The sequence below is a fragment of the Oreochromis aureus genome, linkage group 4 (assembly GCF_013358895.1).
Source record: "Oreochromis aureus strain Israel breed Guangdong linkage group 4, ZZ_aureus, whole genome shotgun sequence".
In the NCBI taxonomy this organism is placed as follows: Eukaryota; Metazoa; Chordata; class Actinopteri; order Cichliformes; family Cichlidae; genus Oreochromis; species Oreochromis aureus.
Window position 1 is genome coordinate 23,566,978 of NC_052945.1, and position 26,128 is coordinate 23,593,105.

At 41.7% G+C, this 26,128-nt stretch overlaps 1 protein-coding gene across 1 annotated transcript; it reads left to right on the top strand.

Annotated features, from left to right (window-relative positions):
• The first annotated feature begins 941 nt into the window (after window positions 1-941).
• On the top strand, window positions 942-21,420 carry LOC116314592 (sphingosine kinase 1-like). The gene is made up of 5 exons (XM_031732675.2): window positions 942-1,458; window positions 10,185-10,334; window positions 14,680-14,774; window positions 15,223-15,338; window positions 16,309-21,420. Exons 1-5 carry the CDS (start codon window positions 1,032-1,034, stop codon window positions 17,207-17,209), a joined length of 1,689 nt encoding a protein of 562 aa, XP_031588535.1. The 5' UTR covers window positions 942-1,031; the 3' UTR covers window positions 17,210-21,420.
• The last annotated feature ends 4,708 nt before the right edge of the window (window positions 21,421-26,128 follow it).

Consider the following 26,128-nt stretch of genomic DNA (forward strand, 5'->3'; position numbering starts at 1 on the left):
ACACAATTACCATCCATGGTTAATAATAATAATAACAATAATAATAAAGCTAACAAAACTAGCTGATAATATTGCGGTCCGCTTACGGTTACTGTGTAAACAGAGGTCATGTGATCAAATTTTCTAATTTACTATGTTTTTGAACTTTAAAACATTTAGTTGCTATTTATTGTCGCAGATTCCCATCAATAATACTAATAGAAATACATTAATAAATGATGTTTGGTTATAGATTAAGATGACCAGCAGTATAAAGCAGGTTAAATGAGCGAGTTACTCGTCATAAATAGTTTACTGGATGCTATACTTTTTCGTTATAAATGCTTTTACTTGTAATAGAGTATTTCTATGGACTGTAGTATATGATTATTTATTTGTTCGTTTTACTTAAACTCTTCTTTTACACATATACCCTTGTGCATACGTGCAGAGGCAATTTTCATGTAATAAACTATCAGAGCACAGGATCCTGACAAGTATGGGCAGAAATCTGTGCCATCAGAAACTGAATTTGAATAAGTTAAATTTGAATTTGAATTACTCGGATTGAATCTGAATTGTAACTTGAATGAAAGCTTTTGACTGGTGTGTCATCCAAACATCTGTGACTTCATTCAATCAGGAATAAAATAAAATGAAATGAAATAAAACAAAATAGGAGACATCGCCTGTTGAATTTTAAACTGAAGTTTGTGAGTCTAATGACACGCAGTTAGTGGCTTAAAATGGACATACTAGTTTTAAAATATTGTGTAAGACTTGGTGCCACTAGATAAAATCTGCTGCACAGATAAGGTGCAAAGTGTTTCATAAAGTCTGAGAAGGAGACGCGGTTGGGACGGTTCGTTCTGCGCTCTCCTCCAGCTCCATCACTGCCATTCCCCTTCCCAGTCACTAGGGAGAGACTCTGAACTAAGCAAGCTGCTGTTATTACGCTTAAAGGGTCCCACAGCAGGCTGGTAGAATCAGAGTCTGCACCGCACCGCCATCCGCTCACCGGCCTCCGGGACGCGTCGCACTCTCCGTCCGGGATGGAGAAAGACGCCTCTGATCCGGACCCATCCCGCCAGCGGAACGGGTTCGTGGGCGTGCTGTACGGGGAGTTCACCGACATGCTCAACGACAGGGTCCGCTACTCGGTGAGCTTGACGGAGAGCGCCCTGACCATTCAAAGAATCTCCTCTTCACCCGGCCGGACTAAGGTGGTTTTTAACTTGACCGACTGTGTCGGCTGTCGGGCGTACAGAGGGCCGGACAGTGCGGACGTCGGCGCTTACTTTACAGCCTATTTCTACCCGTTCAAGAGGCGCTGGATGAGCGCCGGAGTGACCCGGCAGAGAGTGGAGCAGTGCTTTCGGGTCGCACTGGTCCAGGACCCGCTCGCCAACCTCCAGGAGGCTGAGAGGTGGGCTCATGCCATCAGAGATGCTTCGGCGCGTCAGGCGCCCCGGAGAGACGGTGAGCAAACGCGCGGGTCACACGTGTGAAGCCTGAGATTCAACTTTATATTGTAAAATAAATAAACAAATAAAACACGGGTCTATATGTAGCAAAAAAAAGGCGAACGCTGACAAATTTTATGTGCAGATGTTAAAGTATTCAGTGAGGTCAGGGGTGTGAGAAGGCCTTTCTGGCTCTCAGAAAGAGCCTCGTGCACAGTTATCCAAAGCGGAGATCTCCAAGTCCCCGGAAAAAGAAAAAAAACCAAACAGGTTTGGCAGAGAGGAAACACATTCCACCCGCTACTGTAACCTGTTCTACCTGCTGTGAACGGTTAGCAGTTAACTGCTGTCCCATTCATGCATGGAGCACATGGTGGTGATTTTTGTTGGATATGAAGCTTCTTTTGAAAAACACACACACACACACAAAAATGATCACTTAAGTAGTTGGATTTTCAACTGATCTTCTGTCAGCAGAGGCTGTAGCTGCTGTTCATCCTTCCATATTCGCGCTCAGTAAATTCCCACTGAGAGTTTATTGTTGATGGGTGAAGGAAAAAAATCACATCAAAACAGCGTCTGTTTTTCACCCAGCTTTGCAGCAGCCTCGTCTAATTAGGTCTCGTCATGTCTCGCTCTGTTTAAAATGCAGACTGTCCTCAAGTTCCTTTTGTCTTCCGATCTCATTATCTCCTCTGTGCTCCATCCTGGTATACAACAACAGCATAATTAACGTGAATACTGTATGAGAAGCGTTTATGCGCCTAATTATCACTATCACTCATTTGGGAACTGATTGGTGATACTTGCTGAGGATGCAGCGCAGAACAGTTTTGGTCTCAAAACTGTGATTCTGAATCTTCTGTGTCGGGTCAGGCAATATCTCTTCACACAGAAATATGAAAAGAAGAAGCGGATATTTGAGTGAGCGGTGACTAATTTTGCTATGATACCAAGTAAATACAGGGCCGGTATTACCGATACAATACCGATACCAATATTTTTGACCTACATCCTCATCATCTAAATTTGAACAACAAAAACGTATACAATGCCTTCAACTTAGAACATAACATCACAAAAAAATATTTTCTCATGTTCAACTAAAACTATATGTAGATTTGCTAATTTGAGGTAGAAATAAACATCACTTTGACTGCTGTCTTGGGTTAATTGCATTTTCTTCATTCTTATACTTATTCAAAATTTCTTTTTTGAGTTTTATTTTAAACTGGTTTATATCACTACTGACCTTTATTTCTTCTTTTAACTCATTCCAGAATTTAACTCCCTCTATTGAAATAGACATCCTTTTCAATGTTGTTCTTACTCTTTGTAATTTTAAATTCCACTTCCCTCTAAAATTATACCTCCCTTCTTCTTGTGAGTTAACACAATAAAATACACCTTTTAGCTTTTCATGTATTTTGAAACTGTTTTTTTGGAAACCTAAGATGTAAATGTGACTGTCTTTAAAGCACTTTTGGTCAGCTTTTGTTGGTTAAATGTGCTTTAGGCTATAAATAAAACTGACTTGGCAATGAACAGAAAAAAAGTTTTTATTCCCCCCCAAAATGAATACAGTTCAATGGCTGTATACTCAATTTAGAGGATGGAAACTAAATATCGATCCTATTACACTAGTATCGAACTAATACCGATACCAGCATTGGTATCGATACTCTCTATATTTGGATCGTTCCACCCACTTCTACTGTGTGATGAGGAACATCCAGCCTCCCTCTGCTTCTGCACTGTTTATGTGCGGCAGGCAGGCAGATGGTAAGCTCAGAGGTAACTTGGTTGCTCACTGGACTCCTCATCAAAGGGCTCCAGCCTGGGAGCATTTCAATCACACATACTAATGAACCGGCTCAGGCCTCTAACAGTTTGTAGCCTCTTATTCCCAGCTTTCTTTCACTTGTCTTCTTCTTTTGAATGCAGCGTCTCACGCGATGATGTGATCATATCATTCATTTTTAAGCTTGTTTTAGCGTTCCAGATCCGGTCGAGCTAATAACAGAGCATTTAACGGAATATATGATGTGCTTTAAGTGAGTAATGTTGTACTAATGATGTGGCACAATTGCTGCTTGTCACAGAGGAAGCAGGGGAAGTCAGAGTGACTCACTAATCCCCAATAGTGTATTTACCCCCTGAGTTAATTGCATGCCATCTCATCTGGGATTGCAGATGGAAAGGTTGGATTAAAAGTGCAACCACTGCACAAGATTGGTATTTAGGCAGGGAGTTATCGCGGTGACACACTTACACTCGGATATAAAGTGATTTAAACGTGTAATCTAATATATGAAGGTGTAGTTTACAGTGAGGCTGGAACTCTGCTAATTTAGCTAGTGTGCTGAAGTCTATTACAGTGGAAGCGTCGCAGGGTTTTTTATCCTCACTGTGGGTTCACTGGAATGAATGCGCTGTAAATAATGAAGAGCACACACTATGATACAGTCCTGCTGCTTAGAAGATCCGTTGGGAGATTGCATGCGAAAGAATGAGATGATGGTTACTTGATTTGACTTATCTTACAAGCACCTGTTTTTTTTGGCTACTAGCCGTATCCTTTTTTGGCTCTTCGGATATCTGATAGAAGGCAGATTGTAAATTCCACATTTTGTTTTACATGACATGTTTTCTTCTTTCCTTCCTGCTACACTGGTACATCATCAATGAGGATTTGTCTCGAGTTACTCCAGAAAAAAGTGCGTCCGCGCTCTTTAAAATCTGCAAATAAGCTTCTGCAGTGGTGATGTGAGTGTGATCCTGGTACCCACTGTGTCTGCTATTTAAGCTGAAGAGTGGAAAAGAGAAGGAGAAGAGGGTAGGAGCTGGGGGTAGTGGTGTGCCAAATGTTGGTATCGATCCGATACCAAATAAACACAGGGACTGCTGATACCGATACGATACTTTCACCCTATAAAGGCAGCTTATGTAGGTGTGTCACGACTTTTAAGATCATCATAACTTTGCAGATTCTGAACAGAATTTAATGACCTAATTTGACCTAATGACCTAATATTTAATTTACTTTGGGTCAACCTCTGTGGTTTAAATGTGCTATGGACTAGAAATAAAATAGGCGTGACAGTCAGCACAAAAAGGTTCAGGTATTTTTCAAAGTAGGTATGTTATTTAACACAATTCAGTCAGCTTAGAAACAATGTATCGACTCTGTTGCACTAGTATCGATCCAGTATCGATACCAGCACACTGGTATCAGTATTTGGAATGATCCGCCCACCTCTAGTGCTCTGCCCCATAAAAAGCAACTGTTTACTAGAAGCTTTGGGGTCAGGTGCTCCTGTCATTGTGTGATCTCCCATGGGGCCCTCCACTGAAGCAGTCATGTCTTCCTCATTGAAGGAGTCGAGAGCTAAAAATGCGTCACTAGAAGACCTCTCACCCCGGCCGGCATCTCGGTCCCCCTGGAGCTTCTGTCTTCTGCTCTGTGACACATGGCTGCGATGGGCTGTCAGCCGCTGCCACAGCGGGCACTGGTGTTTGTACTCTCTGGACGTCTTCTCCTCCTCTCCAGCAAGCACTCACCCAACCTTGGAATGCAGTGTGTGTATGTGTGTGTGTGTTGGCAGATGCTTCTTTGCTGCCTGAATTTAGTGCTGCTCCTGAACAGGAATGCTCTCAGTAAATAACCCACATATTTGTTTCTGTTCCAGGAGTTTTCATCGAATGTTTTCATGTTTTAACAAATCCCACCTGTGCTGCCGCTTGCGAAACTTAGAGGCACATTTCGTCTTTATTTAGATTTTTCTTTTTCCTGTATAGACGTACACCTTTTTGGAAATGAGGTGGCAGGTTCTCTCTGTCAGCTCGGCACTTGTTAGTTCTGACACATTGTCATTTCCCGTCTGCCTGTCACCTCGCTGCCGGTGTGTGTTTACCCACTCGTATCTGTGAAATGCACACACTGAAAATTTTGTGGCAGGATGGCGCCTGCAGGTATCTGACTTCACATCCCAGACAGACTTCACATTCACATTCATATAACTCCTATAAGTCCCTGTCATATGCACAGGTGACACAGAGGTCAGGGCAGTGGAAATGTCTGGGAAGTTGCCGTCTTGTCTTGACGTAATGATCAGAAATCTTCTTAAATGTGGCCTGTATGTACTGTTTGGGTATGCCGACTTAAATCAGCCTCATTTTATGGAGCAATTTCCCAACGTATACCATGCAAATCTTCTGAAATTAGAGTGTAAGTTTCACTAGTACTACTTACTAGTTTTACTATTGAATATAGATCGAGTAAAATATAAAAACAGCAGAGCACCGGATTACTGATTTGCAGTTTTTAAGGAAAGATGTAGCTTACAAAATTAATGAGCAATTCTACAAGACAGGAGACAAATTGTTTTAGTTACCATTACTGCTGATAATACTGCTCATCGGTGCTGTCTTGTGTCATTAGGCCAGACTGACGGCAGTGCTGCTGTGCAACATGAGTTCAATGTGATAACATCAAAACACAGAAAGAAAAAGAAATCTCTTTTTTCCATTTTAATCTGATAAGCTGCATGTGCATATTTTTTTATCTCCCATCATAATCTCAGCGTTTTGTAAGAGTCCCAGTTCATATACACTTGCAGCCACTTCATTAAGTGAACCAGTTAAACTGCTTGTTAATGCAAATATGTAATCAGCCAATCGCATGGCAGCAGCTCAGTGCATTTGGGCATATGGACATGGTCAAGTTGGCGTGCTGAAGTTCAAACTGCGCATCAGAATGGGGAAGAAAGACGATTTACGTGGTTTTCAATGTCGCATGGTTGTTGGTGTAAGATGGGCTGCTGCTGATCTACTGGGATTTTTCCTACACGGCCATCAAGGTTTACAGAAAATAGTCTGAAAAAGTGGAGCAGCAGTTCTCTGGATGAAAATTTTGTTGATGGCAGATGTCGAAGGAGAATGGTCAGACTGCTTTGAGGTCTGAGGGAGGCACCTGTGACTCAAATTAGCATTTTTTACAACCAGAATATGCACAAGAGCATCTCTGAATGCAGAAATGAACCTTGAAACTTGAAGCAGAAGGGCTACAGCAAAACAGAAGACCAGACCAGGTGCCACTACTATTAGCTGAGAGGAAACTGAGGCTACAGTTTGCATGGGCTCACTAAAATTGGAAAAGAGAAGATTGGAACACTTTTTGCCTGGTCTGATGAGTCTTTATTTCGATTTGCGTTATTCAGGGTCAGAATATGGTGTAATCAGCATGAAAGCATGGATCCATCCTGGCTTGTACCGTTCAGGCTGATTCAGGTGGTGTGATGGTGTCGGGGATATTTTTTTGGCACTCTTTGGGCCCCTTAGTACTAATTGAGAATTGTTAAGGGCAGCCTTAGGAAACCACCATCAAATAGAAAAATCCTGCAAAAGCACACAAAACACTGCAAAAGCTCAATAAAAAATGAAAAAAAAAACCCTCAAAAAGCACAACGGAAGTGTTTTGGGGGAGACAATAACTTATCATGGCAGGTTGAAGGACTCTGTATAAATAGACTTCAGATCTGGGTGACTATTCACCTTTGTTCTCATTGATATCCAGCATGCTACATTTAATGTTTCTGCATAAGGCATCTAAATGTCCTAAGTGTCCTTTCTGATTAACTGAACATTGTCTCACAAGATTTCCACACCTTGCACGTATCATTGTAGCTGCTAAACACTTTGGCATTATTATTGCAGGCGTATTAATGTGCTGATGATAACATTTAGCTTAAAAAAACCTCCAGCATGGCTCTTTATTAGCTACATTAGGTTATGTTATCTCAGTGCTTGCAGTGATTCTCAATTAGAACGGATTCATGAAGATCTGAGAAAATCCCTGCTGTAAATTAATGCGCAAAGTTGCTAAGTATTCCCTTGCACAACAAGTAAGTTTGTTTCAAAGTAAAGCTACATAGGCTAGAATGAGTTAGGTGAGGGACTGAACACAGTTTCTTTTTTGCTTTGCTGCATTATTTCATTTGAATCACTGAAAAAAAAATCACAGGTGTAATAAGCAGAGTTCAGGAAGAGCACATCTTCTGCTTTATGTGTCATATATCCCAGTGTGAAAAATGCTAAAGGTGTTTGCTTTGACAAACAAAAATGCCTGTTTTGGGTTTGACCCTTTCAAGGGTGTCTGTAGGTACAGGAATGGGATGGGCTTCAGCCCTGCAGACTTGAGGGCAAAAACCCTTTTCGAAGCCCTTTCACTGTCAGCAGCCATTTTCCACTGTATTCTGCAAGTGTAAATAGGACCTTTGTGTCTGGATGCCACATTGTGCTCAGATTCAAGTAAACAACAATGCTAACCCTGTGTGACTGAATAGAGGCACAGTTTGGCGTGTGCCTGTGTGTGTTTGCTCTCTCACCTTATTCTTTTTGGTGGGTTCACACCTCTTTCTCTGAGATGTTTTCGTACCTTCACTGTTTCCTGTCATCAGAGACCATATAAGGTAGAGGATGGCAGCAGCACAGACAGGTCACAGACCTGGAAATTGAGGTTATAAACTATCAAGAGGACAAATACCCTGACAGCTCAGCCAGAGCCGACAGATAGTGAGTCAAAACAAAGACGGCAAAAGCATTTGCTCTGTCAGTACTTAGGTTAAAAACGACAGCTGAAATTACTAAATGATGAGGATCATTTTTTAACATCTGTCACATTTTATGATTCTGAGAAACTTTGCTTGCCTGATACCAAAGGCAGCATCATCTGCAGCCATGTATTTATGGCAGAAATCAATACCGGTTCTGCTCTCCATGCCCCAAAATGGGATGATGTTTTTGTCCTTTCTGATTCATTTGATATGGTCTCTGGCGAGTCTGTGTGTGCTCTAAAGGTCAAGAGCGTCTGCTGCAAAATCCAACTCCAGTGAGGGAAACTACTCTGTAAAAGCTGCAAATCCTTTTAGTTGCAACCAACAAGTATTTTACAATTAAAGCTGCAGTAGGCAGAAATCTTTTCCAGATTTCTGCCTACTGCAGATTTAAAATTAGACAGCTCTCCTCCCGCAGCTCTCTGTTTTAAGCCCCCAAACAAACGAACATGGGCTAAAAATAATTGGCTGCCCCTGGGATTTAAACCCCACTCTCACTGGTGAAAGTCATTTACTTAACCCATTATGCTACAACATCTCCTGCGCTCTTTCTCCATATTTAACTTTTAGTTTTTTGCTACAACTTTATATTGTTCCTTTAATGAGCTTGCAGGAGTCTAGTTCCCTCTCAGAACTCTTCAATTAGAATATGATGAAAAGTTGTAGTTCAGATATTGCAAAGTCCTGTAGTAGCCCTTACTACGATCATTACTTTACATTTGGCAGTTGATTTTTGGCATCAGGAGCAATGTGGGGAATCATTGTCTGTCTACAGGATGCATGTGGACAATCTACTATAACTTTATCATTATTCTACTTCTGATGGTGGTTATTTTGGGGGAAAGGATGTTGAAGATGGAGCTGCCAAGCAAGCAGCGTTAATTTTTAATTATAGTTATTGTCAGGGACTTTTTTCAATCACAACTAGAGGCGGGACAAGTTTGGAAGTGATCCAATCAAAATCTTGTGAAGGTGAAATGTGCACATTTGAAGTGAAGTGGTACAGCTATATTGTTTTTTTTACCAATTAGCAGTGATGTGCAGTTTTTGGCATCAATCTGATACCAAGTAAATGCAGGGTAAGTGTTGCCAATACCAATACAGGTGCTGATACTTTTAATTTGTAAAGGCAGCTTATATAGGAGAGAGCACTGTGTCATGATTTAATCATCATCAATGTGCCAAATCTGACCAAGTATACGGATGCTGATATTGGCAGGGGTGCACATAAGTGGTCCTCAGGTGCGCATTCGCTGCCAAAATAAAAGACGCGCACCAGATAAGAAGTTGCAACGCGGGTTTGCGTACATATAAAAGGGACTGTTTTTGTCCGCTAGAGTGGGATTTTCACGGCATATTCTGCACCACATCTCTGTGCGTTCATCATTTGTTTGAAGCCAGCTCACCTCCTGCAACCACTTTTCCGAGAATACTCGCTTCTTTTGTGGTTCGGACTCCTTCTGACATTTCTTTGGAGGTGGAGGAACACCAAAGTAATTGCTTAAAGGAGCTTCTTCGACATCTTTAAGAGTTCTAAACAAATGTCTGTCCTCCTCCAGAAAATCTTATGTACGCAAACGCATGTTGCAACTTCTTATCTGGTGCACGTCTTTTATTTTGACAGTGAATGCGCACCTGCGGACCACTTATGTGCACCCCTGGATATTGGTATTTGATCGATACTAGCGTATGGATACAGCTGGAAGACAGCTAGCATCCACAGTGCACATGTGCCCTTGAGCAAAAGGGCCAAGTCCCTAAAAACCTCAGGAAAAATGGATTTTCTCATTCCATTAATCTGTCTTCTCTTGAAAGACACAAGCAACAGGAGGATTTCCCTCATGGGGACGACAAGATGTCACGAGTTGCTAATAATACATGGTGAGATCCCGAATGAGAAGCATCTGTAAGCCCTCTCTCTTTGAAGAAAGTAGCATGCCACATTAAAATGAAGCGTTGTCAGCCTGAATGCTCTCACAGCCCGTGCCTTTACTGCCTCATGCTTCTTTTTTTTCTGTGCCAAAGAGACCCCGAGGGAAAAGGATGCCCTTATACATTCTTTAAAAATCCTACTCCTTCATCTCTGTCCTCGCCTTCACTCACATCCACCTTCCTCTGCCTCTCTCAGGTGTGGCGTATATGGAGGTGCGTCGGCCTTGCAGAATTATGATACTGGTGAATCCTCAAAGCGGGCGTGGACAGGCTCTCCAGCTTTTCACCGGCCACATACAGGGCATGCTCACGGAGGCCTCTGTTCCCTACACGCTTGTCATCACAGGTCAGTGGAGTTCACGCACTCGTAAATATGTTTGCCCCGTGCGGTCGGCTGGCAATGTTCTCAAGGTCACCTCCATATGAAAATATCAGATTAAAATCTTTAACCCCACCGTGGATGATCATTTAAAGAACTAGGTCATCCTGCCAATTACACACACACGCACATAAGTTGACATAACTGCACTCTAAAACAACTTTTAATCTCTGCAGGAATTATGCATTGCCTGTGTGATCACAAATTCACAGGCCACATGTTCACGGCAAACACAAGTATGTGCAGGCACTCAGGCACATGTGCAGTGATACGCATTAAAATCTCTCTCAAGCTGCTCCATATTCCATATGAATTGCTGATGCCTTTTTGTGAATTCAAACAGTGTTGCGTTGGTTGTTGTCATCAGAGGCTTTAAGCTCCAAGTGACCTCCCTCAGGATACCAATAAGCTGATAAAGAAATATAAAAAGGCTTTAATACGCAAACATATGGAATAAGCACATAGATCATTTACCCTCCTGCCTGTAACTTTAACTATAGAAAGTTTGATAAAGCCTTTACAAACCTATGTCAACCACTGGTTTATAAAATCGTGTTCTAAAGCCTCAAGTCGCTATCACGTGTTTACCAACCAAGCTAGCAACCTTGGCAGCAACGTGCATTCGTATATTTTGTTCGTACGTTGCATAGATGGCTCAACAAAAACTGTTTTTCAGGGCTTTCATTGCAGCCAGTAGATATGTGGGACAATCCTACCTGCTCCATCCATTAATCCTTTACATTGAAGATCAAATAAATCATCAGCATATACAGTGGTTTTAAGATTGCATTTTATAAATTACATTCATTCTTTGATTTCCACATGCACGGTTCACCCACATGCAGTGAAAGCCTGTTCAAATGTGATTGGTCAGTACTACCTGATCTACAAACAAAGTACTAATGGAAAGCAGAAAGCTCCCAATGGCAATGATGTTGTTCCTTGCTACAGACTCTCCTTTTTCATATGTATGTAAGTGTTTATAGAGACTGCTATTTCAGTGCCTTGAATTAACTGAGTTGAAGCTCAGCAGAGAGCTACTGGCTACAACTGTGTCAGAACCCATATTTGATGTACCTAATAATGCATAATTTAAGCCTTCATCAAATTTAAATGGTTAAGGAAAAGAAGAAGTCATCTCCTGTACCACTTTACACAAAGCTATAGAGAGAAAAATATTTTTTATGCCAGCTTGTCTTTACTTCAGTCATAACATTGGCCAATTTAATGGGAGTCTACCACTTGCGTCAGCCTCTAGAACAGGGGTGGGCAACTCCAGGCCTCGAGTGCCAGTGTCCTGTAGGTTTTAGATGTGTCCTATCGAACACACAATGAGTGAACTAATCATTTGATTTACGTGTGTTGACCAAAGGTAATATCTAAAACCTGCAGGACACCAGCACTCGAGGCCTGGAGTTGCCTATGCCTGCTCTAGAAGTTAACATGTAAGTGCACTTGCGCGTTAACGTCTCATTAGTGATCGTGTTTGGATACAGTTATGTGTTTGATAACACTAATTGGATTGATCAAATCTCAGAACAACCCTGAAAAGTCCAATGAACTCATTGAAGAACTAAGAAAGAACACTGTAGACTTTAAAAAGTTGGGAAGATCTCTTGGAGCCATTTCTAAACAACTGCAGGTTCCAAGATCATCATTTCAAACAACTGGATAGGAACAACTCAGTAACCACCTAGGATCAAACCTGCCATGAACTGGGAACTGCTGAAACACCAGTGTCCATGTCCACAGTGAAGCAACTTTTACCTTGCCATGGACTGAGAGAGTGCCAACTAAGAAAGACGCCCCTGCTCCAAAGTTGACATGTTCAAGCTCCAATGAAATCTGCAGCTGTTTATATGGACAAGCCTAATGGCTTCAGGAGAAAAGTTTTATGGTCAGATGAGGCAACGATTGAGCTGTTTGGCCACAATAAGAGGCGTGTTAGGAGAAGTAAAGATGAGGATTTCAAAGCTAAGAACAGTGGTAGTTTTAGCATCAGGGCTGATTTGCTGCCAGTGGTACCAGTACATTGCACAGAGTGAATGGAAACATGAAGAAGGAGGGCTACCTCCAAATTCTTCAACTCAGATCAGCAGCTAGATGTGTGAAAATTGGACACAACTTGGTGTTCCAGCAGGACAATGATCCCAAACACACAAACTGGTTTTGGAATGGATAAAGGGGGCTAACATCTTCAGGCTTGTGAACTACGCTAAAGCTGAGTCCATGCCAGGTAACCAACCAATTTAAATGAACTCAACCAGTTCTACCAAGAAGAGTGGTCAAATGTCCTGCCAGAATTATGCCTGAAGTTTGTTGTTGGCTAACAAATCATTTGGTAAAGGTGTAATTTGCTAAGGGACATTTAACCAAAGAGTGGGGATGTATGTATACATTTGGGCAAGAATGTATACTTGCCCAAATCCTAAATAACTTCCAACTTTTGCTCCTAATTCATGCTTTTTAAACTCGCCAAAGATGTATGTAGGTTTCAGTTATTGTGCAAATGTACTGTTTATAAGGTTGGGGCAACCTGCAGTCAGCTGAGACTGAGGAAGTCACTTGGATGAGCGACATAATGTTTCTCCCATTGAAAACGCTACGTCCAGATGAACAGAATGAACCTTTTGGGATATGCTGTAAAATCATTCCACGCTGGAAAAAGAACTTTTGAAAGAAATCAGTAAAAGCCCCAAATTATCATTACATTCATGCCCATGATTAGTGGATGTGAACTTCTCACCACAACTGTAAAAGCGCTGTCTTCTTATTCAGTCCTGGAGGTTACCACTTGCCTCCAGCCAAACCCTGTTTGACAGAATCAACAGAAGCAGCTTTTGCTTCTAGCATCAGCTTGATAGCGTGTAGCTCAATGTGAGATGGACCACAACAGCAAATTCAAAAAATAACAGGACAGGCTCCATGTTTGTTTATTTGAGAGAGGCTGCTGATGTGTACTCATTATACAGACCTCTGGGATTCAAAGGAAGGCTGGCAGATGGATGGTGATGTAAACAGACAAACAACAATAACTAATGTTAAACAGAAATAAAGGTGGGGGGGTAGGGATCACTAAATGGCTTCTTTGGTCTGCTGCAGATTAACTGGCACAAGCCATTTACCGGGACAGGTCCTTGATGACTGTATCACACTGCCTTAGCCTGAGGAAGGACAAGTACCAATGGAGGCACCTCTTGTGTCAGCATGTACCTTTTACATACTGTATGAAGCATCCAGTGCACCAAGTTTAATCTTTACCCAGCTTAACCTCAGAAGGAGGCACATGGAGGTGACATAAGGAGGGAACAGCTGCATTTAAAGTGGAACTTACTGAGGATTTTAAACATTTTAAACAGAGCAAAATCTTTGTTAGTCGTGTGCAGATGGTGGAAAAATCTACAGCGAGCATGCCAGGTGAAAACTTTGTGGCACCTCTGCCGTCAGGTTTAAGGCTGGATGCGTGGCAGCGACCTCTTGAATAAGGAAGTGGCTAGGAAGTAAAGCATCAACTCTCTCGGCAGGCTCAAGTTGCTGAGTCAGCTGTGCAGTGCAGTTACTCCCTCTGCTTCAGTCTGTCAACACAGCACTGCATCAGTGCCTCGAGCCTCCCCAGCAAACAGCAAACAAACAGCAGCAACATGGGGAGCACCGCCGGGGAAAGGGAGACCCAAGAGACTTTCCAGGCATGGGGGTTGTGGGGAAGACAGGTAAAAATTGAGCAAAGTGAAAAGAAAAGACGATGCCACTGTTTTTATTTCCATCAATAGATCAGAAAAAAGTATTTCAACCATGATGTGAGCGTATCAGTCCTTGTTAATTTCATATCTGCCGTCCTCTTTTACCATGCACGACTTCACTGGGGAGTCTCGGCTGGCGGGACGGTAGAATTTGATGCTGACAGAATGAGCCCCCTGCAGAGGGACCTACTCAACGATGCTGCCAATAAAACTAGGCTTAACAAATAGCTCACTGCTCCTCCAGCGCATTAACCAACATTCATGCATGCACACACACACACACACACATTCTGATATTTGTCAGTCACAGATGTTTGCAGGCTGGCTAAAGCTGCCTTGGAGCTGTTGAGTAGCCACTGGATGGGCTAATGTGATATGTCTGCCCTGATAAGGGGAAATTGAATCTCTTTTCTGCCTAATCTCCCTGATCCTACCCCAGAGGCTGGCAATAAAGGGGAGCATATCTCTTTCTCTGCCCTTGCCCTTGTTTTTATGTCTTTGCTTCGTCCCGCATTTCACCACACTTTCTGCTTCGTGTTTTACTTCTCCGTCTCCTCTCTTGTGTCTTCCAGAGCATCAGAACCACGCTCGGGAGCTGGTGAGAAAGGCGGACCTGTCGCAGTGGGATGCACTGGTCATCATGTCCGGAGATGGACTGCTGTTTGAGGTGCTTTAACTTTACTTGGCAAGGACACGAATGCTAATCAGCTGTGGATGAAAATCATACAAACTCTTCCTATTCCCAGGAACTTCTTAGAATAGGACTATAAAAATTTAATTTGTTCTCAATCATGACAAAAGAGCTCAGGTGATGTGAGTCTGGCACCAGATAAATGAAAAAGCCTTTTTTTTCTGTGGATTTTTTCAAGCTATGATGTAGAATATAAGTAATGTCAAGGTTTTTCTTTCTTTTTTCTTTTTTGCTTTTATTTCTCTGATTATATAAATCTTCCACCGTGGTACCTTCATGTTTCCTGGAAGCACTATACTTAACACAGAACAGCTGTAACTATCAGAGAAACACTTTTTATCAGAACTTGCAGTCTTCCACAGTCACTACTTTCTATTTAGAACCGCGGTCTGATTCTGTTCTCGTATTTTTCTTGCTTATTCAGGTGATAAATGGTCTTATGGAGCGAGAGGACTGGCAAGAGGCCATTCAGATCCCTCTGGGTATTCTACCAGGTGGCTCTGGCAATGCCCTGGCTGCGTCCGTCCACCACTACTCACAGTGAGTTGATCCATTAATGAGTCATTTAAATGCATGGGCTAACAGTGCAAAAGATAAACCTTCCTCAGCTTTGGAAAAAAAAAAAAGACAATTTATCTCATGCTTGTGTAATTATGCCAAAGGCTGACTGGGCACATCATTTCCTCAGGAGAGAAACGAGACTTTCAACTGCTTTGCTGTGCGGCAAGGTCATTTTAGGTTCCTCCAACTCTCAAAGGAATGATGTAATGGGTTTAAAAACTGGCACATTATGAGTGATTATAGTCCAGAGTGCAGCTGGGGAACATGTCGACCCAGCACATGTTCAAGGTGTCATCTCCATCTGCTGGTTGGTTGTTAGCACAACATCAAAGGGGCGAACAGAAATATACACTAATGAGTCAAAACATTATGGCCGCCTCCGACTAACAAGCTGTTGGGCCTTCAGTGCGGCTCTGACCTGCTGAGTCATGGACTTATAACATGATCTGAAGGTCTGTAGGTGTAGCACTGAAACTTTGAAGATCCAGAGTTTTGAGATCAGACTTGGTCAATCACACCCTCCAAGACCAAACTGCTAGTTCAGTAGTTAAATAGTGTTAATTAGCATGCTGTTGCTACAGTAATATCAGCATTATGTGCAGCAGTATGATTATTTAAATCGTTATGTGTCTATTTGTGAGCATTTGTAGTGTTTTAGCTCATTCACACATTTGTCACCCCAGTTTTTGGGGTTCTGGGTTTTTAATGTTAGTTTCTTTTTAATGGAGAGAAAGAGAATATCAACCATGCCTGAGGACATGGTGGTTGATATTCTGTCTCTTTCTGTTAAAATGAAACTACCATAAAAGTTAGAGACTCTTCATTTCTTTGGAAGTGAGTAAACTTACAAATTTAACAGGGGATCAAGTAATTCCCCCCCCCCACTGTAGTCCTATGTAGTAGTTGTGAAATTGAGGCTTACCTCATGATCTCTTAAACAACTTTTCAGGTCACCTCCAGCATGGAATGAGGAGCTTCTGTTGAGCTGTGGTTTCATGCTGTGCAAAGGCCTGGTTGGCCCTATGGACCTGGTGTCAGTCCACCTGGCCTCTAAACAGCGCCTCTTCTCGTTCCTGTCTCTGGCCTGGGGCTTTGTGGCAGATGTCGATATTGAGAGCGAGAAGTACCGCCACGTCGGAGCTATCCGCTTCCTTATGGGCACCCTGGTACGTCTGGCCTCACTCCGAGTGTATCAGGGCAGATTAGCATACCTTCCCGTGAAGGAAGCACCAAAACTTTCAAAAGGGAGCTTCACAACAAACCACCCACCCTCCACACCTCAGCACCCCTCACTCTGTTCTTCACTTCCTTGTCAGTTTATTCCCAACACTTCCCCAAACCAGAGCTCTCGCCACGGCACGAACTCAAACCACAACACTAGAACCAATTCTTCCAACAATGCCATCACCACCAAGAGGCCTCAGATTGAGAGTGACACCAAGACAAGAGCCCCTGTAGACTCTCTGCTTCCTGACCTGGACCAACCTGTCCCAGAGACGTGGACAGTGGTCAAGGAGGAAGACTTTGTCTTGGTGCTGGCTATTTACCAGTCCCACCTGGCTGAGGACCTGTGGACAGTCCCTGGTGCAATGGCAGATGATGGTCTGATTCATTTGTTCTACGTGACAGCAGGGATCTCCCGGCCTGCCCTTTTGCGTCTCTTCCTTGCCATGGAGAAAGGTGCCCACTTGGCATGTAGCTGCCCCCACCTGGTGTACGAGAAGGTGACGGCTCTGCGACTGGAGCCCATAACTCCACAAGGCATGATCACTGTGGACGGAGAGGTGGTGGAGTACGGGCCGGTGCAGGCTCAGATCCACCCCGGAATAGCTAGACTCATGTGCGGATGAATTTGGAGCATCACAACCTTTTCCTGGCTGTAGAGCTTTCTAGATTGGCCTTTTATACTCAGCGTCAATTTCTTGATGTGTGCTGTTTTTTTTTCATTATTTTATGTTTTTTCAGAAGTGCCAAAGACATTTTATCAGCCTCTGTAAATTTCTCTATTTTTCTACTGAAACAACTTGTCCTATTTTTATGGATCTCCGTCCCCTCTTTCTCCAAATGTTTGATTCAGGGTCAAAGCCATGGATGGTTGGTCTTGCTGCTGGCTGGTCCAGGCTTAGGGAAATACGGAGGGATTATGTGTCTGTGTGTGTATGTGTGTGTGAGTGCATAAGAGAGAGAAATCTTTATGTATGTTTGTGTGTGAGATCGTGCATGAGAAGCTTTAGCGTTGCGGTGGCTGAGGAGTGCATTGTGCTCTCTGCTGTCAGACCTCATAAGCATGGAACACGTGAAGAGAAGCACATTTCCCCTTCCTGGGAGACTCCTGGAAAAAAAAATCAAACACACCGCTTGTACCCAGTGTACCACACCAGACCAATAATCTCACTCCTGGGCATCGCCTCCCTCTCAGCTTCATAGAGAGGAGATTTCTTAAAGAGGAAATGTAAATCTACCAAGGATTTCGCATTAACGGAGCTTTAATCTTTGATTAATGTATCTTAAAAAAAGCATCAACGAGATCTTGTCACATTAAGCTTTATCACCTTATGATGCCCACTCCATTTTCTTGAGCGTGGAAACATTCATCAGCTGACAATGCATGAAGTGCTGGCAAGGTAGACAGAAACCCGGCCACCTGAGGTTACACCTCCACTGCTGGCCGCGCCTTTTCCTCTCCTCCTGTTCCATCTACAACCATCATGAAACCGTAGGATCTGCCTCTGCTCACACGCAGATACACACTCTCACTTTCTTTCCCCCTTCCCCCTCCTCCTATGCACACACACACACACACACACACACGTACCCTTACATCTCTGCAGCACTTAGCGAGGGGGAGGGGCATGGTCTGCCGCTGTGCATATGATCCCTACTCCTCTTGCCGTCTTAAGATTGTACTCATTCTCTCCCTCCCTCTGTTAACGAGCCATCAGCACCTAATGTGTCCTTAATATGAGGCTTTACATTTGTAAAACCGTGCTCAATAGAGAGCCTCTCTTTTTTTTAATCAAATGAAAGCTTTTAGGTGGGCTTCAAACACATATTAGACTGGTTGAAACACACTTAAATGGAGGAAGTAGGATTTCATTTTGAGTCAGTCAGCATTGAATATTGAGAAGCGTGCAATCAATGTGAGCAAAAGCTCTGCTCAGCTGTGTGGCCTTTCCTCTGGGTGTCAGCGCAGCTGTGATGAGCATTAGTGCGCTGGAGAAGTGCAAATGTTAGCATTATTATCAGTGCCCTCTCCACACACACACACACACACACACACACTAGTTTAAATTATAAAAAATAATCGTGTTAACAGAGCAAAAGAAAAGATAAATGCAGATGCATCTGCTAAAAAGCAAATCACATGTAATGCTGAAGGTGAAAATCTGTAATGTCGACAGGCTGATGGAGCTCAAAGTGCTGAAGATCAGCTGCTTCAAGGTTTTGATGAATACATCACTGTCATCAGTGAAATACAGTCAGTGTGATGAGCTGAATTCGCACACCAGTTTCTACTTCTGGAGGTTCCATGAGTGATGGACCCTTTTTCGTAATGAAAATTATTGGGCAATGGCAGCCGGCCATCTGGACACTGGCTGAGACAGCTACTATTAGTTACACTGGGGTGGCCCAGAAACCTACGTCTCTATTTATTTTTTTGATAACACACACGCAGAAGTGCACCATCAGGAAACAACAGCTGCTGAGAAATGCTTCAAAAAGAAAATGCATAAATTTTTTTAGTTCACTCTGTTCAGTAATAGACACATATAGTTCCCAAATAGGCCACCCCTGGCCACCACTTGGCTCCACCCCTGCAGTATATCATAGGCTGGATACCAGGCAAAATGGTGCCTCATATGTTTGGATGAAAGCTGCACAGTGGTAATTACACTGGAAATAATGAAATAAATAATTGCATGAGGGACTCAGGTGCTCTGCACATGCTCCATACCTCATAAAAACACACAGCTCTTCTAAATTTCCTAAATCATATTAAATTAAGCACATCAAATCCAGAAAAAAAATCATCTCATGAGATGTTTATATTGGATCGTATTTTAATGATTGCTTATGAAGAGGGTAAAAAAAATTATTTAGTCCAGCCATCCTCTGTGTACATCACGTGATAAACACAGAGGATGGCTGATTTATTTATATAGTTTAGATGGATTATTTAGGACATTAACATCCAACTGAATAATGTTTAAATGTATCTTTAAAAACAACCTAGACATTTGAAACAAAACACAAAAACAAATGAATTATTAATTTATTGCTGCTGTTATCTGTTTTTTGATAAATTCTATAAGTATATAGCAATTTAAAATATAGCGGAAGAGGAAGATAATATCAGAGAATTATAGGACACTCCCTAATAATACTTTTACAGTCCTTTAATGAACTGTAAGATACTTGAAGTTGACCTGACTCATTATGCATATTTTTGTTTTCCATGTTCACTGCAGTGCCGATTTTCTGCCTATTACTTGATTTTCCGTGCGGACACATGCCGCGTGAACCTCATCGTTCCAACTCATACCTGACATGCTGTACCTTCTACCATTACTGTGTCCTCAGCGATGCTTTTCAGGTGCTTTGAATGCATTGTCACGCTCTCGCGGGTGCACTCCTGACATTGCAGCCGCCCGCCTGCACTGTTCATTATTAAATGTACATCTCATAAGGGTAGAGATGACCTATGCAAATGCCTTGTCATGGCTGCAGATAGTTGGAGCGAGGGTTCCCTCTGCTGGACCATCACTGAATATCGAGTGAAGGTTTTATCTGTGATCGTTTCTTCTTACATTATTCAATGCAATCTACTGAAACTAACACCTGCTTCCTGCTTTTTTTTTTAGATTTACAGTGATGATTATCATAGCTCAGCTGCAGAAGACATTGCATTCTTCGTTGTTATTATGTTATTAAAACCGAACATCCAGCTTATTGTAATGCAATATTGGGGAAACTTTTTGATACTTCCATTGAAGCACAGCTGCAAATAATAGCTAATCTCAGCATCTCAGTGTAGGATGTTGGCACACTGCTGTTAATCTACGGTACTATACTGTTGACTTGTTGTACTCCGTTGGCTGCTTGAATGTAACAGCAGCATTTTTTTTTCCTCTATGTCATTAATGTTACAGCATTTTACAACTGATTTATGAAAAGTGAGACTATGAACTGATATTATACAAACCAATGATGCTTTTTTCTGTTCCTGTAAGAATCTGAATATGTTCTCCTTTCTGTATCATGTACACTGTACTTAAGAAATTGTGAGTTTGTGTTTATGTCAGTGCGTCATCCTGCCAAAACGTGGTCCTAGAGAAACCCGCAGCAGGAACTACTACACAGATAGATTTGAGTAGGTGTTTGTCTCTCTGTGGACAGATTTTGTCACCATTCAAGAAGTCAGGACATTTTTAAGGACAGGTCTGGTCCAAGGAGTCATTCGTGTCATGGCTGGAGTGATATACTCACAAGAAAACATCTGGTACATGTGTTATTTGTTTTGTGTGACGTTATAAAGTGCTAAATAAGCTTTTAGTGCAGAACATCAATGGTGTAGTGCATTTGAATGTGTTATACTATTTGTGTCTATAATAAAAAATACAAAAAATATCTATACATGTGGCACAGTTTTGTAAATTGTGCCAATTAAAGAGCTTTTTATGTAAAATTAAGTGAAAGGAAAGACGTTTCTCTAGAAAGTGCCTTAGTCTTAAGCCAAGACAGCAGTTAGGTGGTGCACAGAAAAAATAAATACATGAGAAAACAAACTGTTTACCACGTGAAATCACAGTTTAGCTTTATGAAAGACTGATTTTTTTTCTTTTCGCATATGTCAGTGTTATACTGAGGCTCTGATCTGCACAGGTTACAATACAATCACAAAGAGTGCAAGTGAAGCGCTTTGAATGACTGTAAATGTTTAATAATGACATATAAGGGTGTTATTACATCTATTCAACTGGCTGATGACAACCAGGCATTTATCATCTCCTTTTATTTTGTTATGAACTTCTTAAAAAAAGCCCAATAAACACATTCATATACAAAAATGCTCTATGTGTTGTTCTCTGATTCATTGAGAAGGTGTCAGGGCTGAGCAGCCGCTGTGTTTGAGGTGTGGACCCAAAAAGCAGACAGGAGAGCGATGGAACAGAAGTTTAAAAGGCGAGCTGTTTATTTGGCTGAAAAAACATGAGCACAAAACAAGGCAGAGCATACAGGGGTGTGAACTAAAACTAGAACCTAAACTGGGAAAACCTAGACTTTGATAAATATGACAAAGTGACATGAACATTCTGATCATGAGCATGTGAGAAACTATGATGAGAAAAACATGAACATGACCATGACCTGAAAAGAATTATGAAATACTTTAAACCTGATGTGACGTGGAGGAAGAAAAACAGACTCACCGACACTGAACAGAGAAAGCTGTGTCTCAATTCAGGGGCTGCATCCTTCAGAGGACCCGGCCTTTGCGTCTACGTGGGCTGGGTCCTCCAAAGACGGAGAAGGCCGGAAGTGCGAGGCTGTAAAATGGGACGGTCTAGCCTTGCGTCACCGCTGTCTCGGTGGAGTTTAATAAACTCAGCCGTCTGCTCCTTGCTATCTAAAATATAACAGGACACTGGCGTAAATTCTCGACCATCTCACACTTCAGTTTAATCAGTTTTCTGTTTGACGTTTAGCTGAGCTGTGTGAAAACTATAACTTTAATCTCAGTCAAACCGATTTACTCACGAACAAATAAAACACTGAAAAAAGCCAAACAATAACATTTTTAAGTTATCTAAGAGACTTATATATCATTTTTACCTGAGTAGTAAAAGACTGTGGGGGGGTTTGAAAACGATGTGGCGAGAGTCCTGTGTTCTTCTTGACCTCCCGGTCAGCTATCAAGCTGGTGGGTAACAGACATCTCCGAAAACGTTGGAGCAATAATAAACAGCAGAACCCTCAGCTGTCAAGCTGTTCATCTGCAGATACACCTGCTTTCTGTTGTTGTCTCTGGAGATGGTAAACCAGCCTCTGAATGACTGAGAGTAGTAGATGCTACCACCGCTGTAGATCGAAGCGTTCCACTCCAGTCCTTTTCCAGCAGCCTGTCTGACCCAAGCTGCAGCAATATCATAACTGAATCCTGAGTATGTACAGGTCAGTCTGTGGGAGTCTCCAGGCCTTTTGACCACTGATTCAAACTCAGTCAGTGTTTGACCTTCAGTACCTAAAAGTGTTAAGAGTTCATTAGTGTAATCAAATTGTCCTCACATAGTTTTATTTTTACAATTAATTAGTTTGTCCTTACCAGCCAAGAAATAAAACAGAAAAAGAAAAAATATTAAATAAAAAGGTCTGATCATTGTAACAGTTGTTGTTGTTGTTATTCAGTCTGCAGAGTGTATGTTGAGTCTTTGTGTTTTGTGCTGCCGCATATATGAAGTGACATTAGCAGTTTTGCATTGTCTCCTCCTCTTTTTGGTGGTTTCATGCTATAACGTTTTAATTCATGGGGCATAATTTAAACTGACGATATCATAAACAGTAAAGACACTAAAAGTCACATAATATGACGTCATAAAAACAATCTACAATTCATTCATGGTCTTAGAGCTCCCCCTCTGGTGGTTTCATGGTATAACTGTTCAGGCACATTTTGTGTGTTTTGTTCAGGTCATGCTGAACACAGTTCTAATACAAGTGACCGTGTGTACAAGATGGGCTATTTATATTGATACACCGTAATAACATGGGAATGGTTGGTGATATTAAAGTCCTGTTTGTGGCACATTAGTATATGTAAGGGGGCAAACTCCTCAAGATGGGTGGTGACCATGGCGGCCATTTAGAAGTCGGCCATCTTGGATACAACTTTTGTTTTTTCAATAGGAAGAGGGCCATGTGACACATCAAACTTATTGGTAATGTCACAAGAAAAACAATGGTGTGCTTGGTTTCAACGTAACTTTATTCTTTAAAAAAGAAAAAAAAGCTCTCCAACTTTACCTCATGTGAAAAAGTAATATCCTTCTAAACCTAATAAGTGGTTTTGTCATCGAGCAAGAACTGCAATCAAGCATTTGCAGTAACTGGTGATGAGTGTTTTACAGCGCTGTGGAGGAATTTTGGTCCACTCTTCTTTGCAGAATTGTTTTAATTCAGCCACTTTTTCTAGCATAGGCTGAGTTTTTAAGGTCATGCTAAATCTTGCAGTCCATTCCTGTGCAGGCTTCTAGTGATTGTCTTCTTCCAGACTACAATTCCTGACTTGACTAAGTTATTCACTCGTGTCTTAGCATTTTTTATTAGTCTTTAAACACATCTCTTACTAGTTTTCTTTCCAGAGTCTTTGAACTCTCTCGATTCCTGCCTCTGCCAGGCTTGTTCTGTACTGTGTGGCTCTCTTTGAATTTCTTCTCACTCCAGTTTGTCACACTTGGAAACTTTGCGAAAACTTTGTATATCTTCTCCTGCTTTGTTAGCATCAACAATTCTTTTTCTCAAGTCTAAACTCATTTTGTTTGTTTTTGGCATGATGCTTTGTCGAGTGACAGCTCGAACTTTTACCTTTTATACTGTTGGGTCACAGTTTTAACTTGATTTTAAAAGCTTTGCACATTACAAAGTTCAAGCACATCATTGCCCAGCTCAATGAAAAGGAACCTTTTTGTGGGGCAAATAATATTGACACCAGTCATTTTGTGTTTTCTGAAATTATTCTGTTATTGTGTACAAAATATTTAAAAATAAGCTATAGGGAAATCCTCTACTTGAAAATCCTGTTTAAAAAAAAAGCACTTGGGACAATTGTGTTGGTGACAGCTTTTGTTATAATATTAATAATATTTATATGAATATGGGATACTGTTACATGTCTGCATAGACTTTTGTGGAATATGGAGACACTCCTGGCATTATATGAGCAAAGTGAGACCCACTTTTTAGGGTTCGTGGAGATGAGTGTGAAGACCCAAACAATCCCTGTCAGTGATGGAGAAGCTTTGATGAAAACATTTGGTAAAAAGTTCACCAGCATGAAGGAAATGAAGTTCTCAAACTTTCCTTAGGAGGACCCCAGCACGCCTGCTTAAAGAAAAGTAAGTGTGCTGATGTGGATGCTTGCAGCGACTGCTGTATAGAGGCCATCCTGCTACACATGAAACACATCAGTGTCATAATTGTTATTTTAGTCACGTGTTTGTTTATTATCCTTATTGTTTTATCAGGGACTGTCTGCAAACATCTCAGAGAGAGGAGACACCAGCATCTGCACAGAGACTCAAACCAGCAACCTGCAGGTCCCTGCTTGGCTGCTCCACTTTTCTCCTCACTCATGTTGCCCACCAGTGATTTCTAGCTGTCCACACACACAGCAGGCTAGAATATGCGCTGAGCCTCAGCACCATGGTTGCAATACTTGGACATGTTTTCTTTATTAAATAATGAACCAGACCCCCAAAAGTAAACAGCTGTTATTGCTAGGCAACGGGAGCAGCATTTGGTGATGCAGCACCTGACCTTCCTGACAATGTGGGCGGAGCATGCATGAAATGGAATGTTTAGTAGAACTGTGCAACACAAGCACTTAGTTACAGCATTTTTCATTGTATCCAGACACGGCTAGAGACACATCTACAGCAGCATCTCTGTGCAGGACAAACCACAGTTGACGAAAAAAAAACCCATTGAAAACTTCCCTTCTCCACAATACTTTGGTTTCTTTGTTTAAAGGGCCAAAATGAATCAAGGGAGATCCAGAAGAGGCTTGGTGAGTGCTTCACCATATGGTACAGTACAGTCTGAGCTGACTAACCTACGAGAAGAATTTCAAAAAATACAGACTGAAAATGTCAAATTAAAAGAAGAGGCAGAAAAATCAAGAGGAGAAGCTAAAAATTCAAAGTTTGAAACTGAAATAGTATTGAAGGAATTGCTGCATGTAAGTCTAAGACTTAAAGGAGAGAAAATGGGAAAACAACAGGCAGAAAATGAGAATGAAAATATCAAGAAAGGACTGTTGGAAGCTCAAAAAGCACTGGAGGAAGTGAAAACCACAGCACAAGAAGCCAAAAATAAATATCAAACTACAAAGAAGGAGGCAGAAAATGCGATGCAGGAATTACAGGAGGTGCAGAAAGCTTTTGAAGAGGAAAAAAGGAAAATGCAGTTGGCAACACAAGAGGCTGAAAATGCAATGGCTGAAGCTGAAATACTAAGAAAGGAATTACTGCATGTAAAGCAAGAACTTGAAGAGGAGAAAAAAGGTAAACATGAGGCAGAAAATGAGAGTGAAAATATCAAGAAAGAATTGCTGGAAGCTCAAAAAGTGTTGGAGGAAGAGAAAATTAAACTACAGGAAGCAGAGAAAGAAATGGAAGATACAAAGAGTTACACTCAAAACATGAAGAAGAAGTTGCTGGAAACACAAGAAGCTCTAGAAAAAGAGACACATGGAAAATGGGAGGCAAAACAGGAAAGTGAAACTGTGAAAAAGGAACTGATGAAAGTGCAAGAAGAACTTGCAGAAGAGAAAATTGAGGTGAAGGTATTCAAGAAAGAAATGACAGGCTCTGAGGTGACCAAGAAAGACTGCAAAGATGCACTTAGAGAAATAAAAAAGCACAAAAAGGAAGCTAAAGAGCTCCTCAAACAGAAAGGGAAACTGGCCAAACAGCAGCTGAAAGAAAAATTTCAAGACGCCGAGGAGAAGCTAAAAAAAACCTTAAAAGAGCTGAAGGCAAAAGAAAAAGAAA

Excerpts from the sequence above, each read along its gene's own strand:
- LOC116314592 (XM_031732675.2), top strand. The coding sequence starts at position 1,032 with ATGGAGAAAGACGCCTCTGATCCGGACCCATCCCGCCAGCGGAACGGG. Across the intron at positions 14,775-15,222 it reads GAGATGGACTGCTGTTTGAG|GTGATAAATGGTCTTATGGA; the intron begins GTGCTTTAACTT and ends TTGCTTATTCAG. Across the intron at positions 15,339-16,308 it reads TCCGTCCACCACTACTCACA|GTCACCTCCAGCATGGAATG; the intron begins GTGAGTTGATCC and ends ACAACTTTTCAG.